Here is a 20,734-nt window from a genome sequence, read left to right on the forward strand (position 1 = left end):
TAGCCCGCATTGATGGCCAAGAGCGTTTCGGATCGGTATTTACCTGACCTCAATTAATCACCTTCCAGATCATGTCAACTTTTCCAACATTAGATCACGTTGGTTGATCTGGCATATTATCTGAGGTCGATTAAGTACCAATTGGAAATGCCCCTGGTCATCAGTGCGGGCTTCGGTGGTGCCTCACACTTCTGGCTAAAATAGAAAAGCATTCCTCAGGATAGTACCCAAATGTAAGCTCAGATCATGTGAGCGCTCATTAACTTTTTATATGTACCGGTACGCAATATGTATTTACCATGTAGCCTAATAAATTGTAGATGGACACAGAATGCACTCCTTGCCAATATGGCTTCCTTTGGGGAAGCATCAAATAAAAACCGATTGTCTTAACATGTAATTTTCACAATAAGTAAAATAAAGTCTATTCTTTCAAATAATATCAATCTAGGTTTTTTAGGTCCAAAAATAGTGAAATTGAGGATTTAGATATTAACATTATTTATAGGATCACCCCTTGGGACTAGACTCAGATCGACATTATTTAGAGAACTTCCATTAGGCACTAGACTCAGACTGGCCCATACTCAGACCACCTTTTTCAGACAATTTTACAGAGGCCTCGCCATACTTCTATTAGAAAGAAACCATCTCGACGTATAATGCGGTGGTGGGACATGCCAGAGCCCAGTTGAATATCTTTTCTGGAGCCTGCCAAAGCTAAACTAGAGACTAAACTCAATTCAACATTATTTAGAGGATCACCACTAGGCACTAGACTCAAATATCAACATTATATAAATGATCACCACTTGGCATTAGACTGAGATATCAACATTATTTACAAGATTTCCATTAGGTACTTGATTCAGATATCAACATTATTTGGAGGATTGCCACTAGGCACTAGACTCAGATCAACATTATCTAGAGGATTGCCACTTGGCACTAGACTCAGAGTGATATTATTTAGAGGTTTGCCACTTGGCACTAGACTCAGATCAACATTATCTAGATGATTGCCACTTGGCACTAGACTCAGAGTGACATTATTTAGGGGATTTCCACTAGGGACTAGACTCAGATCAACATTATCTAGAGGATTGCCACTTGGCACTAGACTGAGATCAACATTATCTAGATGATTGCCACTTGGCACTAGACTGACTAGGGATCAACATTATCTACAGGATTGCCACTAGGGACTGGACTCAGATCAACATTATCTAGAGGACTAAACTCAGAGTGCCATTATTTAGGGGATTTCCACTAGGGACTAGACTCAGATCAACATTATTTAGACGATTGCCACTTGGCACTAAAAAGATTGACACTATTTAGAGGATTGCCACTTGGGACTAGAATAAGATTGACATTATTTACAGGATTGCCATTTGGCATTACACTGATTTAAATTATTTAGGTTATTGCCATTTGGGATGGTACTAGACTCAAATATCAACATTATTTTGAAGATTTCCACTTTGCACTAGACTCAAATCAACATTGTATAATCAAATAATGTTGAATAATTGATATTTGGTAAATAAGAGAAATATGACTTTCTTAGAGTTTATGATATATTAGTTTTTTTTACTTTTGTAAATTTTGTTGCTGTATTGTTATTTTGTATTATATACCTTTTTGAAAACGGCAAAAAGCCGAAATATTAAAGGAACTTTGTATCAAGAAGTTTAATAATTGATATATATATATTTATATATATATATATATATATATATATATATTTATATATATATATATATATATATATATATATATATATATAATTTTTGTAGACTTTCAGTGTTTCCTTGATATAATAACTTATTAATTATATAAAGTATTAGTATCCAGTTTAATTATTATTATTAGCCTTTTTCTCCAAAGAACAAGTACCACGTACTTGTGTCAGTTTTTGTTAGGTGATGTTTACAAATATTAAACTATTTTTCTGTAGTCTTCAAGTAATAAAATATTTCTCTCTTCTATATTTCTATTATTTTTAATAATATTTGAAATAGAAAATTTGGATAGGAGTGGACACGATTGAGTTCCCAAATATATATGTATATAGAGTGCAAACATTTTGTAAACAAATATATTTCTTTTAGCACTTAACCATAATGACTAAGAATTTTTGTTTTATATTTTTGTGTGCAGGTAGCCACACAGCCTGACGGAGCAGAGTAACAGTAATGGATAAGCTTCGCCGTGCTTTGGCTGGAGATGATGGGAGGGATGATGACAGTACTACGGGAATCATTCCTGTAAGTTTAACAAATTTTATTTTATTAATCAGGAATATTGACAGCTGGCACAAAATATCCTGCCTTCATGAAATTTATTCATAGTATTAGGAGATACAGTATGGTCATATTGTTTACAGAACAAAATTGTTTAGCATCCTGAAAAAGGTTAAATGTTCTTATGTACTGTTGGAAATTGAAGACAAGAGAACATTTTTTTTTTACATAGGGGGAATGCATTTGCGCACAGAGTGTGGGAGTCCCTTGTGGACTACTCACTAAACCCCCTATGGGCCACGGAGGGCCCAGGCCGGAACCCTTTCAGATGACATCTTGCCTGATCCGTGTGTCTTATGTCCCATCCAGGACAAAACTACTTGTTTCGGAAGCTAGGGGTCAGCCAGGCATCCGTCTCCACACTTCTGATGAACGATCGCATGTACATGAGTGGTGACTACATTCCGTGCATCCTCACTCTGCAGCATCAGCTTCACAATGGTGTCTGCTGAAACATCACCAACTGTGGTGGCGAGCATACGCCTGGCCTCGGTCCCACAAGCAAAGAAGGTGTGATGAACATCATCATCCTCCTCAGGGCAGTAAGCACACCGAGGCGACCTGACTTTTCCCATCCTGTACAGTTACTTCCTAAAGTAACCGTGCCCCGTCAGGAACTGACACAGGTAGAAATCTATCTCCCCGTGGCCACGATCTATCCAGGGTTGAAGCTCTCGAATGAGACGGAAGGTCCAACGACTGTCCGATCCTTAAGTCCAACTCCGCTGCCAAACCTGCAGAGTCTCCACCCTGGCAGCAGCCAAGGCATCCTGACTACCCCGCTCGGCAGCATCCCGATAGATGGTCTGTCTCTCGATGGCCAGCAGATCAATAGGAAACACCCCATCCACGACCACCACTGCCGAACCGGAAACGGTGCTATAGGCGCAGGCGACCCTAAGTGCTGCTCTTCTCTCTACCGATAACAGCCTTTGACTGTATCGCCTTATCCTCGGGACATCCGCCCAAACCTCTGCGCCATACAGAAGGGTTGAGTTTACAGTAGACATGAGGAGGCGTCTCTTACTTGACCTAGGGCTTCCTACGTTAGCCATCAGCCATAATCACCTTAGAGGCTTTGTTGCACACGGACTGAATGTACTCCCAATACCGAAGACGGCAGTCGAGTAACACACCCAGGTACTTTGCTGCAGTCCTTGTCCGAACCTCGACACCCCCCACATTCATAGAGATCAGAGTGGGGATTCTCCGTCGAGTGAGCGTAACGATCTCGGTCTTGGTGACCGCCAACTCAAGTCCGTGGCTCGTCATTTAGGCATTGACCCGAATCATTACCTGATTAAGGCGTAACCGTGCCAAGTCTGGAGTCCTCGCCGTGATGACTGCAGCTATGTCATCGGCATACCCACTAGGAAGACGTCTCGAGGCGAAGCAAACCATCGTATGAAACATTCCATATGTCTGGGCCGAGAATAGACCCTTGAGCCGCACCAGAACCTCTTTCGTTCTCCTTCCGTCTTTGGTTTCATGCAACAGCCGATGGTTCTTCAGGTAGTCCTGCACAACGACCAGGAGATAGTCGGGCACGCTGAAGTCCCGCTGCAACGCCTCTAGCATGTCCTCCCACCGAGCAGAGTTAAACGCGTTCTTTACGTCAAGGGTGACCAACAGCAACATCGGCCGAGCCTGGTGACAAGGTGTTTCGGCTTGCTGGACGGCACTGACCACCTCTGTAATGGCGTTCAGAGTTGAGTGTCTCTTTCGAAAGTCGTGCTGCCGGGGAGAGAGATCTCCGGCGGCTTCGATGGACGACTGCAATCTGGGTTTCAGCAATCTTTCATAGAGCTTCCCCGCGGTGTCAAGCATACAAAGTGGCCTGTATGCCGACGGGGAGTTCGGGTCACCTTTGCCTTTGCTGATCAGCACCAACCTAGCAACCTTCCAGCGCGACGGGAACACACCCGCTACCAAACATGCATTAAACATATTCAGCAGCAAGAGCGATTAACTCGCCACCACAACCTTCAGAACCTCAGCTGGAATGCCATCAGGTCCTGGAGCCTTCTTGTTGCGCATGGTAGACACCGCTGCTACAAGCTCCTGCTCCGTAAAAATGGGGACGTCTGGAACCGGCCTCGCTACTCTCTCCTTCCGCCTCAAAGAGTAACTTGGGAAGAGAGCTTCCACGATCGCCGAAATCATTCCAGCAGGCATTTCCGTGCTGTTAGCCCCCATTCCTCCGAGCTTTTTTCTCACAAGTCTGTATCCTCTTCCCCAAGGGTCCGAGTCCACCTCCTAGCAGAGCTCACGCCAGCATCGCGCCTTGCTCAGACGGATTGCTGCACTCAGAGCTTTCTTAACAGCCTTATGCTCTGCCGACCTAGCTATAGCTCCAGGCCGGTTTCGAGCTCACTGCGCTCTACGTCTGCACATTAGTGCAGGTCTCCTGAGCTCGCCGATTTCGTCCGTCCGCCAGAAGGCTTGGCGACGGCCCCGATAGGATCGTTTCCGAGGCATTGACGAATCGCAAGCGTGTTTTATCAGCTTCATGGAAGAGTCGATATAAGCCTCAACCTCAGCTGTTGCCTTGGACTTGGGAAACACCGGAACACCAGCCTCGATACTACGATCTAGCTGCTCGACGAGTTTTCCCCAGTCCAGCTTAGCCAGATTCCAGCCAAGAGTGTTTCGGGTATTCGCCCGCCGCGGTAACCGATTATCGATAAGATGGAAAGCGATGAACTCGTGGTCATTAGCAATGTACGCGTCCATCACTCGCCATTGCGCTACTAAAGGAAACAAATCGGCCGACTCACCGAGAGTGCTTTGGAAGGTCGGTCTTGTCCCTCTATTCACGACTTCAAAATCGAGTCTCGAGACCATCCCCCAAATATGTCTTCCCCTCACGTTATCCCCGGGCATACCCCATTCTACCGCACGGGCGTTGAAGTCAACCGCCACTATAACACGCCCAGGGATGTTTCGGAGACTGTCTTCCAGCGCTTCCAACCTTTCCAGATACTCTCGCGCAGAATAGTAAAGCTGTTCAACTTAACCCAGGCATAACTGTCACCAGAATCATGAGAGAACATCTAATACAGGTGAAATTTAAAAGGGTAATCTCCACATAGTGTACAATTTCATTAGATCAAGGAGATATTGTAAAGATGAAAATATATTTCCTGAAATATGTATCTAGTAATCTCATCAAACTACTAAAATAAATATTTATCTCTACAGTCCATAATATTTTTAATTTTGTACAGTTAAATTAACCGTAAAATATACCAGCACCTGTCCACAGAAATCCATAGAAAGTGCAGTGTCAAAGGAAAGAAGTGCTAGTTTTATGCACATCCATCTACAGGTTTCGCTGGCTCTTAGTTTGGAGCATGAGAACCTGTTATCATTGTATTGAAGAACAACTTAAATTTTAATTAAATCATCAGAGGATTTGCTCTTTGGAAAGATAAATAGACTGGAAGTCACCATTTTGACAGTCTCTCCATCTCAGTGATTAATAAATTCACTAGTTTTTACATGTTCGATGATTAGTTTTAAGTATACCAAGCCAAACCTTGCGACCAAGTTGAAAAAACCAGAATTTTTAACCTCAATCCCTAACCTCTCATGTAGACCAAAACTAGCTTGGCTAACAACACTCAGTTCCTTTTCTTGAAGAAATTAGTCTCAAGTTTATGAAAAATTAATTGTGTACTTATAGTCATAGTCATAGTCATAGTCATAGTCATAGTCATATTTCTTTATTAACATATTCTTCAAGAACAGTAATAGAGTCACAATGTTAACAAATTACATAATTGATATTAATAAATAATCAATACAAGATGTCAGAGCCTCCAATCTTCCTTGTTTACTTCTGTGAATTCTTCGATGGTGTATATTGGGTGGTCCACCAGGAAGTTGTGAAGACATCTTTTCAAGGCAGCTCCCTTGAGGTTTTTCACAGCTTGTGGCAGGAGGTTCCTCAGCTTCCTACCAATGTAGGATGGTTTTTCCTCGAAAAGTGATGTCCGATGTAGAGGTAGTGTGTAATTTCCTGCATGGCGTGTGTTATGTGTATGAAGGGTTTTTCCTGTTTGTACATGCAGTTGGTCAACGTGCAAAATTACTTGTATGTAGAGTGCAGTAATTGTCATAATTCCCAAGGTTTTAAATGCTTGTCGGCAGCTTTGTTGGTGTTCGAGTTCCGCTAGGGTTCGGATAGCTTTTTTCTGCAGGAGTAGTACTCTGTTCAGGTTTCCTGCAGAGGATCCACCCCAAACAGCAAGTCCATACCTCACATGAGTTTCCACCAAAGCATAGTAAGCTGTTTTTGCTGCCTCCAAGTTGCCGATACATTTTATTCGGCGTACTACATATATACCAGTGCTGATTTTTTTGCAAACCTGGTTTACATGCTCAGTCCACGTAAGTTTGTGGTCAATAGTTACGCCAAGGAATTTGATATGGTCTTTTCTTGATACATCAAGTGGGTTAGGGATATGGTCCTTCCTCTTGCTGAAGTTGATGTGAACTGTCTTCGATGGATTCATGGCTAGATCATTCCTTCTGCAGTAATTGAGGGCTTTACTGAGAGAGCTTGTGGCACTTTCGTACACTCCTTCAGCAGAGTCATTCTTAATCAACAATGTTGTATCGTCTGCATACATCACACAAGTGGTATTGTGATCACGTATATAAGCTGGGAAGTCATTCACAAATAAGACAAAGAGAACTGGGCCCAAAACAGATCCTTGCGGTACTCCGCGGGTAACAGGTAGTGGATAGGATTGATGTGAAGTAGTTACGCCATAAATGGTAGTTTGCAGCTCGACTATTTGAGATCGGCCTGTGAGGTAACTTACAAACCATTTGTTAGCTGTGTCTCTGATTCCTAATGATGTTAATTTCTTTGAGATGATGTCGTGGCCCAGGCAATCAAACGCCTTGCTGTAGTCAAGAAAGAGTGCAGATATGTATTGTTCTTTGTCTATTTGGTCAATAACATGTTCAACAAGGCTGATGATGGCAGAGCTGGTTGATTTTCCTTTCAAAAATCCATGTTGCTTTTCGGTTATCAGATTTTCCTGTTTTAGGTGAGCCATGAGTCTGTGTAGAGCTATATATTATACAATTCGAATTTAATTTAAATATCTAATACATTTATTTATGAAAACTGAATTAATTCTGTTTTATGAGAGGATTAAAAGCTGTAAAGCTGTAAAAAATAATAAATTAAGCTAGAAAAAATTATGATATAGTCTAGGGCATAGGATAAAGAAATATAAAAATATTTAGCTTGTTATTAATTTAGTGCACTTATCATATTAATAGCATTTTATTCTTATAATTTTATAGTATTTATAAATTCAAAGTGTACACTTTTTGAAGAAAAACCCAACAACATTGTTGAGGTGTTACTTTGGTGTGTTTTTCATCATTTACGTTTGAAGAAATGTATAGGTTTTTACTTGAAGAAGTGCGTAGAAACCAGTTCTCATAGTATTGCAGCAATTCATGTTTATAGTATTTAACACAGCTATCAAGTTACAATGGCCATAGCGCAGAAAGTTGAAGTAAGTTATGGTCTGAGCATTGCCAAATGTTTTTAATTCATTAAGTTGGTGCTTTATGTTGTGTTATGGTGCATATTGTGATATTTGTGTACAACCTTTTGTCTATGACTGTGTAAACAGGATATTACAAAGACTGTCTGCATAAAATCATATAAAAGATTGTCCTGATTGTACCTTGTGTTGAGTGAAAGAAACTTTTGTTATGAGAACTATCCAGAAAGTAGAATAAGTTGTCATATAAACAAAAATAAGTACAAGAAAAAAATTGTATTATATACATTGAAAAGTGATACTAAAATACTATTTTTCAACATAGTTACCATACAGATTTTGACACGAATCATTACAGTGAACTAGTTTTGAAAATCCAGCGTTATAAAATTCTGCTACCTGAGACTTCAACCAGATTTTCACACCCTTCTGCAGTTCCACTTCCACATCGTCATCAAATCGTTTTGCTGCAAGCCAGGTATTCATTACTGGAAACAGGTGGTAGTCGCTGGGTGCAAGGTCTGGACTGTATGGCGAATGTGGAAATACCTCCCACTTAAAAGCATCCAAGACTTCTCGAGCCCTATTTGCCATGTGTGATTGGGCTTTGTTTTGCCAAAACAAAATGTTCTAACTTAACTTTCCTCTGGGCTTGTTTTGTATTGCTCTTTTTAACTTTTGCAAGTTTTCACAATACATCGCAGAATTTTTTATCATGCCACGTTCTAAGAAATCAACAAGAACTCCTTTCCTGTCCTAAAAACAGTTGCCATTATCTTCCATGCCGAAAATGTTTGCATACATTTCCTTGGTTTTTTTGGAGGAGTTAGTGTACTCCCACTGCATAGACTGTAATTTGGTTTTGCAATTCATGTATTTTATCCATGACTCTGCTCATAATGTTTCGATCAAGCAGCCAATCACCATCTTTTCTATAAGTGTCCAAAAATGTCAATGAAGCAGCCATATACTGATTTTTATGGGTTTCTGTTAAGATTTTTGGTACCCATCTTGCACAAAATGTATGGTAACCTATCTTCTGTGTAACAATTTCGGGTAACTCCTTGAAATTTGAGGAAAACTAAGTGAGAGTTCTGTCATTGTGAATCAGCAGTCTTCTTTAATCTTCTCATTGACTTTAGAGACAATTTCATCGGTACCATGCTTGGCTGTCCACTTCGTCTGTCATCATGTACATTAGTTCGGCTATTGTTAAACCTAATGTACCACTGACACACTCCACCTTCAGTAATCACATTGTTCCCATAAACTTCACCGAGTTGGCGATAAATCTCAATTGGTTAATTGTGCCTAGCCATAAAAAATTGCATTACCAACCAAAATCAAAATTTACAGGATTTTCAATTGCGTCACACATTTTAAACTGCTATTGTAAAACAACAAGGAGTGACAGTGATCTCTCACTAGCATGGCTGGATAGCCACTGAACAGAGAAACAGCCTGACATCAGAATGGCCACGATGGTCCCGCCCCTAGTAGGTACAGAGTGAAACGTAATCTACTTTCTGTATAGCACTCGTGTATACTACCAACAGACTGATCATCAAGCACTATGAAACTCTCACATTAGTCATAAGGTTGTAACAAAACAGTCATAGATAAGGTCACTTTTAGTTCTTTTATTTTTTTAATGGCTAGAACCGTATACTGAGGGATAAAAAGGTGAGAATAATTGAGTAGCATATCTTTAACGAAGCACAGCATCTAAAATAGAGCATTTGGCAGAGTGAAGTTCATTAGTTAAAAATGGGATAAATCAGTGCTTTTTTTGGCTTTCAGTGTATGAAGCTGTATATTTATTCTGGAAAGTTGTGGCCACATAAAAGTACCTCAGTCCTCCATGACAGGTTGGTCACCTTTCCGACGGTCATCTGTTCTTGATTGGAGAAGAACATTCCACCGATGGTCCCACTGTTTAGTGCTTGTTAACCTTATTTTTACAGTAACAAGAGAGTTCACAATAGGCGTAACAACTACATTAAACTAATTCTTGTCTGTTGTATTGCTATTTGCTCGTGGACATAGAATATCTTTAGGGTAAGTAAGGATGGTGTTCGTGGATTCATGGTTTTTTTTTAGTGTGGCTGATTTTTTTTATTGTCAGCAGATATATCAGATATGTTACAAAATGAGTCTGATTCAATACATTTTGCTAACATGCTAATATATTATTACAAAACAACTAATATATTATTACAAAACAACAGTGTTTGACAAAGTCCCGTAGAAACTCTAACAATGTGATTTACGCACATAACAACTCACGTTATTCCCCAAAGTATTACAAGAAAATCACAAGTAACAACTACAATGTGCCTGTATATATAGAAGTATTTCAACACTTCAAATTGTTGTGGGATTTTACTGTTGAATTTGTCATGAAGTACGAAAATTGTGTGCTTTGAGTGTAATAAGTGTATTTCATGTTCGTTAAATGTTTCATGCTTGTTTGTTTTCTCATAAATTCAGCCAACAGTGGATTCATCTACCCCACTTCTACCCCAACATGTAAGTTCCATGAACACTTTGACTTTGACAGCACACGCTTATTGAACACAATTAGTGTAGGTCCTGTACATTAGAATGCTCTCTTCAAACATGTGGTAAAACAACAATGCGTGGTTTGTCCAATTAATTTGTAAACTATAACAATATGATGTATATCACACTTGCACATTAACTCACTACTAGAGTCTATATCTAACGATTGAGCCATGCTATAGTCCGGTAATTAAATGTTCTGATTGATTCTGTTCTGCTTGTATTTTAATCATCCAAATGGAACTTAGTGAAATTATCGAGCAATGCCTGAACATCTAGTTTTTATGAACGTCTGGAAAGATTGCTGACTTTATTAAGCCATATCAGGATTGTTAACCCTCTTATGGTCAATGTCTGTATAGTATGGACGTCAATTTTCGTTAAATCCACTGATGTTATATTATGCAGACACTAATTTCTATAATTTGATGTTGCCTTCTTATTTTAACAATAACTTTTAAATTCAGCACAACAACATTAGGAGCGTTATGAATAGCAAAAATAATAGTTCTCTTTGTTGATCTAAGATTTATAACTGTAAGTCTCTCACCATGATCTTAACAAAATAAATACAGATTAATCTATAGTGTAGTGTATAGAAGTCACAAATATATGCAATTGTTAAATTATATAACATTTGGGAAAATCACTGTACATACAAAATAGATCTTCTCTTTCGTGTTTTCCAAAGTTGAAAATTATTATAACTATAATAACTATTGTTGTAGCAAAGAGCTATTGTCAATTATATATATATACTGGGTGTCCCAGAAAGGAATGCACTTTTAAAAAGAAAAAAACTGAAAAATGGCTTTATTTACAGCAATTATCCCAGGATTACCTGTTTTTACACTTCTGGGAAATTACTTGTGAAAGATTACATCATCCAGATGTAGACCCCTCCGGCGCCGGCACTCCGCCAAACGAAACCTTACATCTACGAAAACTCGACGGCAGAGTTCTGGTGGGATGTCTTCAATTCCTCACGAATATTTTGCTTCAGATGATCGAGGGTAGCAGGAGCGTTGTTGTACACCCGACTTTTTAGATACCCCCACAAAAAAAAAGACCAGTGGAGTTAGGTCTGGGCTTCTCGGAGGAAAGTTGATGTCACCAAATCTGGAAATGACTTTCCCACGAAACAGTTGCCTTATTGCAGTCATGGAGTTACCTGCTGTATGACACGTAGCTCCGTCCTGTTGAAACCACAATCTTTGCCTGTTAGCCCGAGGCAGAAGAACGGCTGTTCTGTCTGCAAGAACGGCTGTAAATGATCATTAATCATTGTTATGTATCGCTGGGAATTTTACTGTCACAGTGTTCCCTTGGTTATCCTCAAAGAAATACGGCCCAATGATGCCTGTTTGAGTCATTCCCGCCCAGACAGTAACCTTCGGGGAATGTAAACAGCGTTGGTGTTTCTCCCTTGGATTTTCTGCTGACCAATAACGGCAGTTTTGCTTATTCACATATCCATCAACATGGAAATGTGCTTCATCACTGAAGATTATGTTATTTAAATTTCTAAAACTACGAAGCATCTCGTTTGCGTAGTTAAGCCGAAGCGGGTAGTCAGTCTCTTTCAATGCCTGTACTAACTGGATACAAGGGCTACAAAGCCCTGATAAGCTCTTTATCTTATCTCTCTTGGACATTCGGCTTTCCCCAAAATAAAAGTGCATTCATTTCTGGGACACCCATTTTATATATATATATATATATATATATATAATATATATATATATATATATATATATATATATATATATATATATATATACATATGTATGTATGTGTATAAGTAAAATGTTTTCAGATTTAAATTTGTACATATATATGTAAAATGTTACTTATTAAACCCTTTTTTCCTTTTTTATTTTTCCTGAAACTTCCCCTTCATTATCAGAGAAAATATAAATATATCAGAAATATAAAAAAAAAATTGGTGGTACATTTAATTTCCTCAATCTTTTTCTGGTGTTTATAATTTCTGCATGATTTTTTAACACCAGGTGTTCCAGTTAGGATGTTGTATAGAAATGACTTTATCACGTGTTCATCAACTATCATTCATATTCTAAAGTGACAATTGGAAAATACAGGATAGTGCTTATTCAATGTTTATATCAACACCTCAAGGAAGTGTAGTCATCCTGGACTTGCATCATATTTCACCTATTTTAATACCAACGTACTTATCTACCCACCCACTGATATTACTAGCACAATTTATCATACAAATATCCATTTTTCATTTCTTATCCTTCTTAACCTGAGTTACCTTTATTGTTCATCTTTATTTATAAATTTGTATATGGAAGACTCAAACTCACATTAGTAAAAAAACCAATCTAAACAAAATTCAACTTTCAAGACCATATAAAAATTAAATATATTATATGTTTGTTATAAAAACTGAACTAACTTACTGATATAACTAAACATAATAATTATAGTAATTTAATACAAATCTATAATGGAAATACACAAAAGCAGTGGAAAGTTACATTCTCACAAGGTGTAAGAATAAAACAAAAATTGAAACTTTTAATTTTAGATAACGGAAATGTACTAAAAGATGCTAAAGAAATTGCGGATGAAATAAACAAACACATGATTAACGTTCACTAACAGCTGATCAACAATAATGGCTCACCAGTGAGTAGTGGAGGGCTACCATTCCTTTGATTAAATATTGTTCCAAAATGTTTCTATTAATACTAGAGCAAATGACAAATGTTAGTTTTTCAACTGGATGCTTTCCGAAATTGCTAAAGACGTGTTCCCACTCCAATTAAATCATATGGAACAAAACTCGTTAAACTGAGACCTATTATTTTACATATATAATATTATTTAAATATTACATTTTTTAGCAAAAACCAATTTGGGTTTAGAAAAGGAAAAGGCACAGAAGATGCTTCGAGTGTTTTTACTGAGAATGTGTATAACAATGTAAATATAGACAACAAAACCCACAAATTTATATTGACTTCTGTAAAGTTTTTGACTTAGTAGACTATACAATTTTGCTAGTGAAATTGGAAAGACATGGAGTACGGGGGCTAACTCTTCAGTGATTTGAACACTTTTTAACACTTAGAACACAAGTGGTTAGAATAGGGTCCAGCTTTAGTAAAGTGGGAAAAATTGAAATAAGGGTGCCACAGGGCTCTGTTCTCTCAGCAATACTTTTTCTTATTTTTATACACGACCTATTAGACAAACAGTTTGAAAGAATGGTGGTGGCTTTTGCAGATGATGAGGATTTTGTATTTGCAAATAAAGATACTCGCTAGTTACAGAATTATATCGGAAATGGACCAAATATATTGAGACAATGGTTCAGTGATATCAAGATGTTTCTAATTAATGTTAATAGATTTTTGTATCTTGTTAATGTTTCTAATTCAAAATTAATGAATTTTGGTCATAATAGTTTCAATAAATTTAGGAGAATTTAAATCTCACTCTACAAAATTCAAATTGCAACATTGATGTTATAAAAAAGTTAATAATTTCAAATATATTGGGGGTTAATGGATGATGACAAACTTTCAAGGAAAGAGGATATTGAAGGGTTATTCAAGTCTTGGAACTAGCATCACAATGTTCTATTATTTTAGAAAAGTATGCAATATAAATCTGCTTTGAAATCTTTGCACTAATCAACTCAAAATTGCAGTACGGTATTCATTGGCTTGGGAGGGACTTTCAAAAAACCAATATTGAAATTAAGAGTTCTACAAAATTAGTTATACTTATAAAAAGTAAAAAGGAGTTGTCTTTTCCATTGTTTGTGTGGTTAAATGTGTTACCAGTACAACACCTTTACATTTTGAAAGTGCTTTAATTTGTTTTTCATAAGAAGTGGTAATAATGAAACGGAGCAAATACACCATAGATATAGTAGATGCAGTAAAACTGGAAACCTTATAAAAGATCTGAAATCCTAAAGAGTGTATTTAAGTAGATCTTTTGTATTTGTTGGGCCGAAAGAATATAACGGATTGCCTAAGTTGATAAAAAAAAAAATAAAAGACTAAAAAATGTTTTTGTACTATCACCTATTCTGATAAAAATAGAAAAGTTGATATATCTAACACGGATTTTAAAGTAAGCAAAAGTGAGTTCAAAGCATTTAAAACACTATAAAAAACCACCAGAATTAACTTACCGTTACTTTCACTTTTAAATTAACTCACTTTTAAAATTTTATTTATTATTTTTTGTTTTTACCGAAACATCAGATTTTAACACTGTGTGGTTATTACTCTGAACTGGACTACTGATTGATGTACACTGAGCAAGGACAGTGACAGGACATTGATAGCCCTTCCAGGAACCACACTTTTGATGCTTATCTTATCTAATCACTAGAGCACAAATGAGTGAAATTAGATAAGGATGGTAAAAATGGGCCATTTGCATTATATGAGCATTTTTTTAAAATTGTTTTCTTGACTATAACTTGTGTTTTGACCGTTTTATTTATTTGTATTTAATAAATAATTGTTATAGGTTCAATTAATTATTATTAAATTAATCATTGATTGCTGTTTATTCATATTGTTACTATCCCTTTTATTATTTTTAATAGTTCCATGCTTTTTGTCTTAATTTAATGTAATGGCATGTCTGTGTAATGCAATTAAGAGACGTTAGGGTAGACTGAATTACTTTGGAAATAAGGTATTGTCTAGCCATCGGTACCACAAGATTATGGCTAGTGATATTTGATGTATAATACTTTTGTAATCATCAAGTATAGAATAAATCATTGTTTTCATGTTATATACAATACATTATATATATATATATGTATATATATATATATATATATACACACACACACACACAAATATACATATATCTATATATATAAAAATGAAACTGTTCGTGTGTAACAGCATCACTCACAAACGGCTGGACGGATTCGCCTAATTTTTTTTTTAATTTGTTCGTCTTGATCTGTAGAAGGTTATAGGATACTTTTTATCCCTTTCCCGATTCAGGATTCCGCCCCACTGGTTACAGAAATACCCGTAAGAAATGCATTGCAGCAAACATATGTTATTAAGTGAAAGAGTCTTTTCAAATTTTTAATCAGCTGTTCTTTGTAAACATATATAATGCGACAAAAAATTGTTGTTATTTTTGACAGTAACTAAGTAAACATAAATATTTTTGACGTTTCTATGTAAACAAACATTTTTTGACATTTACAAAGTGTCACAAATGTCAAATTTTTGATAAACGTGATTTGATATCTTTTTTACAATTTCCAAGAACAGTGTTATTTTCCATCAGTAAAAGGTTTAAAAAAATAGGCAAGTATTTTTGTTTTCTCATGTAAATATTCTTTGAAGAATGTTTTTCTTAACATTTTTTTTTACAGAATTCCTTTGAGCAGTTTTTTGACGAATTTTATTGGAAAATAACATAATGCCGCCAAGAAAAAAAAGTGCTTTATGCCGTCACATCAATTACTCTTGAAAGTAGGATCACCGATAATGATGTTGAGAAACTTACGACCACCAAAATTGTGCAACGGCACTCGACTAACCGTCAAAAATTTACATCCAAATATCATTGAAGCAACGATTTTGTCGGGAACATCTGCCGGGGAAGATGTCTTCATCCCTCGCATCCCCTTAATTCCATCCGACTTGCCATTTGAATTTAAGAGACTTCAGTTCCCCGTTCGACTTGCGTTCGCAATGACGATTAATAAGGCACAAGGACAATCACTTAACGTCGCAGGAATCCATCTGGAACCCTCATGTTTCTCGCACGGTCAATTATACGTCGCTTGCTCAAGAGTCGGAAACCCGAAGAACCTTTATATTTATGCTCCAAATAATACAACTAATAACGTTGTTTACCAAAACGCATTAAAATAAACAAAAAACTTTTATAATAGATTTTATGATATGCTACGATGTATTAGTAGAGCAATAAATTAATTGGAAAAACGTATAATAAAATTAGTATTTCTTTTCGATGCTTGATTGATGTAGCCCTCTCTACTGCCACGCGAGCGGAGCCGCGGGTTTAGGCTAGTATATATATATATATAATTTATTTCAATAAACATTGAATCGCAAAAAGTACTTGCTCCTCGAACCCGGATCTCTCACTTGCCGGGTGAATGTGCTACCATTACACCACAGAGCCCTCACTTTTTACGATTCAATTATTTTGTATTTGGCGTTTCTTTTCACATATGTGTTTAAATAACCAAACTAACATATGATCGGAAGACCAAATACCTGTCAAATGACTTCTATTTACATTAATTAAATTTGTATAGATGGCAATAGCCCAATTTAATTTATTTCAATAAACATTGAATCGCAAAAAGTACTTGCTCCGCCTGTTGCTAACCTCTGTTCAGATTCCCCAACTGTCACACACGAATGCTGCGTAGCCCTTGCAGCTCTGGTGGTCACAGTGCATGATGTTGAGTAATTGCTCGGTAATTTTCATAATTGTTTCATAAATGTTGACAAGGATAAATATCGACACAACTACAACAGTACACATGGCTCAACCATGAGAAGAATTCTGGTTGTCGGATAATACGATAGCGAATGGATGTGGCTATCCATAGTGTGAATGCTGCCATATTGATTTATTTTACATCATTATTGGACATACCTGTTAATCATTCAATATCTACATGCTGTACTATATAAAAAAACCCAGAAACATTTTAAACTATTCAACAGTTGCATTGGTTAATTTGTAGACAATTGTTTTTACTCTATGAAGTTTTATAAACTTTACATTTGTTTTAGTTAGCAGTGTGATATTTTAATCCATTTGGTATGTAAGTAGTAAGTTTGTATTAGAAAGATGTGTAGTTGTCAATTAAGAAACTCTCACACAATACTTGTAAGTAGAGATTGCCTCATTCCAAAAAAGAATTCATGTTTGATTTCTAGTGTTTAATATTAAACCTCAAAGTATTTTCATTTTCAAGTTGTATCATTTCTAAACTACAGATCTGATTCCAATTTTTAGGCACTTTTTATATAGCTATAATCTACTTTTGTGATGAAACAGGATTTTTCCAGACATTTGCCATTGTTCAGTGATACAATAAACTGATATAAATACAGTGATACAATATACATGTTACTTATTGTATTGTATCACTGTATTTATATCAGTTTATTGTATCACTGAACGATGGCAAATGACTGGAAAAATCCTGTTTCCTTCACAAAAGTAGATTGTAGCTACATCAAAAGTACCTAAAAATTGGAGCTAAATCTGGATTTTTCCGGACATTTGCCATCGTTCAGTGATAAAATAAACTGATATAAATACAGTGATACAATATACATGTTACTTATTGTATTGTATCACTGTATTTATATCAGTTTATTGTATCACTGAACGATGGCAAATGACTGGAAAAATCCTGTTTCCTCCACAAAAGTAGATTGTAGCTACATAAAAAGTACCTAAAAATTGGAGCTAAATCTGGATTTTTCCGGACATTTGCCATCGTTCAGTGATAAAATACAATCAGTAACACGTATATTGTATCACTGAGCGATGCAAATGTCCGGAAAAATCCTGTTTCCTCCACAACTTCAAACAAAGAATCTACTTTTATTAACCACAATTTAATTTATGTCTTGGTATTGTACATTTTGGCATTTAAAATCAGAATAGAAACCATACTTTCGCCCGTTGGTAGCTTTTGCTGCAAACTGCTTTTAAAACCAATAAAGCAAATTAATTTTTAATTATTAATTTTTTAATTGATTTTTTTTCTTGAAATTTGTACTGTACTTATTAATTAGCTTGTTTGTTTTTGAAAGTCCACATCACACCTCTATCATATTAGGCTGAGTTTTCGAAGATCCAATGTATGTACGAGTCAATACTTATGGTTTCAATACGACCATATTAATACATCATGCTGTAGTTGATGCAGTAGAAAGTTCACTGGGTAAGAGCGATCTTAAATAACCTCAACTTGGTCTGAGTGTTGTATTTTGTTGTTGTTGAAAATCTGAAATTTGTTTTGAGAACTGACGCTGCGGGAAACCTAAGTATTATTAATTATAGGTTTTAAGTCAACATTGAAGAGAGGACTTTACAATTATAATTTTTTTCTGAGTTAAGTACTTTATTATTTTAGTTTTATTGACACATAATAAAAACAGAAGCATAGATTCAAACAAACATAAAAAACCCAATAATCGAGGATCATTAAGGGCAGATCCCTACTTAAGCTCAATACTTTGAAAACTGAAATTTTCATTGATTTTTCGCTCTCAGGACTAACCAATAGGAGCTACGGACAAGTAATTTTTTCTGTTGACTGAAGAGATTTTTTACATGGTCTCCACACTGTGGCCATAAATAGTATATATATATATGTATGTATTTATTTTATATACCATTACGAATTATCTGCTTGAAACATCAGATATTGTTTTTACTAGTGTGAGTGGAATACTTTAATGTGTCGGTTTTTTAAAGTTGGCAGTTTTTAGGATCTGGAGAGACTTTGGTAGCACAATGTGCAAGTCGTGTTCGTCAAGTCATTCACTTGAAAAAGTTGTCTATTTATCTAATTCTGTAAAGAAATTACAATTTTATTTATTAAGATAAGTTACTAGTGGACATCTTTCTATTTATGAGTAAATTTAATAAGAAAAGTTTTAGTTATTTTGTTTATTTTTGCTTTATTTGTAAATTCCATTTTAGTTTTTAAGTTATAACAAATTATATTTCTATACAATTTGGATATTAATGGTTTTGCATATTCAATTGCGATAATTACAAATATTTAAAGCTGTTGTTATTTTTATGACTTTTGAAATAAACCTCTAAAAGCCCCAGTTTTGTAATATCAACATACTCTTTTACTTTTAGTCCATATGTTTACTCTCCATAATGGCATAACAAAAAAAATCCTACGCTACTACAGCCACTGGAGAAGAATTGAAGCTAGCAGTGTTTTTCCTGTTTAAATTGAAACCACATTTACTTTAATTCGTTGTGGAGTTGCTAAATGTGATACCAAATGAGTATGGATGGTTAAAACCATCCATCATAGGCTTGTTCAAATAATCAATATTGTGGCTAGTGGTGTTCTTACGTACTGTTTAAACCAAATTTTGACATTATACAGCAGACTATTTAAATGGTTAGGTTAAATAACAAATCTATTAAAAAAACACTGCCATAAACATGTCTAAATGACAAAACCAATATTCAACCACTGAACATGTGATTAATCATTTAATGGATGCATCCATTTATTTTTTTGACCATGGTAGTTAGTTTCAGCATGAACCTTGTTGTAGTTAGAGCTGCACTTGAAAATCAATGTAGCTTTTTAATTTTCTTGTATTGGTTAAGTGAAAAGCATGATTTTGTTTGTGGACATAGAAATTGGTGAAAACTTATTGTATTTTAAAATGTATACATAAGTAGTTTTGTCCAATCAGAACCCTCAGTATGATATAAAGCTTGAATTAAGTTTACATTTAAGATTATTTAGTTTTCTGATAATTCTCCTGAACGTATAAAAAACCACTAATTTCACCATGCAGTACTTTTATGATTTGACTTATTGTTATAAGATAAACTAATGTTGTGCCTCAGATAAACTTAGGTAGGAGGTATATAAACATTACATTTCATTGGATAAAGTGGAGAAGATTAGATCAATCTTTTATTTTAGGAAAATACAGTATTAAATCTATTTAATCTTTAGAACTTGTAGACCAGAATTTTGAAAATGCTTGTAGACCACAATTTTGAAATGGTTAAATGGACTCAATTTTTTTCTGCTGCATGTGTTTTACTTTGTTTACATCTGTTTGTCTGAATTTATATTTGAACAATCATATATTTCCTATAACATGTTCATGACGACGGCTAATTTCCAGACAATTTTAAAAGCCATTAAATTTTTTAATAATAATGGCAAAAACTGTAGGTTTGCAATTTTACACAACAAAATTATTTCAATATGTTGTTGCAATATTTGCCCGTGTACCCCAAGGAGTACCTAAAAAATTAGGCAATTATGCGCCCTACAGAGTACATGATAGGCTGATGTATTTCTTTAAGTACAGGCTCATATTTAACAAACCACCAATACAGGCAAACAATAAGGAATGCATAGCAATGTGTACCTCATTGAATGCACAACACACTTTATGAAATCTCGGTGTGTACTCAATCAGGTTCACAATGGTAGGTGTAAAAGATCAAATGTACCTTATGGGGTACACGTGACGTCATCGTGAACATGTTAACAACAGTTTAAAACACAGCATTGTGAATTTGTATAGCTATTTA

At 35.8% G+C, this 20,734-nt stretch overlaps 1 protein-coding gene across 2 annotated transcripts in view; it reads left to right on the forward strand.

Moving 5' to 3' along the window:
- Window positions 1–20,734, forward strand: part of LOC124359020 (vesicle transport protein SFT2B) — a 37,113-nt gene that overhangs the window by 1,066 nt on the left and 15,313 nt on the right. Inside the window, exons 2-3 of one of the 2 annotated variants that reach the window (XM_046811362.1) lie at window positions 2,164–2,270; window positions 10,328–10,366. In XM_046811362.1, the coding sequence (XP_046667318.1) occupies window positions 2,199–2,270; window positions 10,328–10,366 (111 nt within the window). In that variant the 5' untranslated portion in view covers window positions 2,164–2,198. The remainder of the gene's footprint in view (window positions 1–2,163; window positions 2,271–10,327; window positions 10,367–20,734) is intronic. The other variant, XM_046811363.1, reaches the window with a different exon arrangement.

Source organism: Homalodisca vitripennis, chromosome 4, assembly GCF_021130785.1.
Source record: "Homalodisca vitripennis isolate AUS2020 chromosome 4, UT_GWSS_2.1, whole genome shotgun sequence".
Lineage (NCBI taxonomy): Eukaryota > Metazoa > Arthropoda > Insecta > Hemiptera > Cicadellidae > Homalodisca > Homalodisca vitripennis.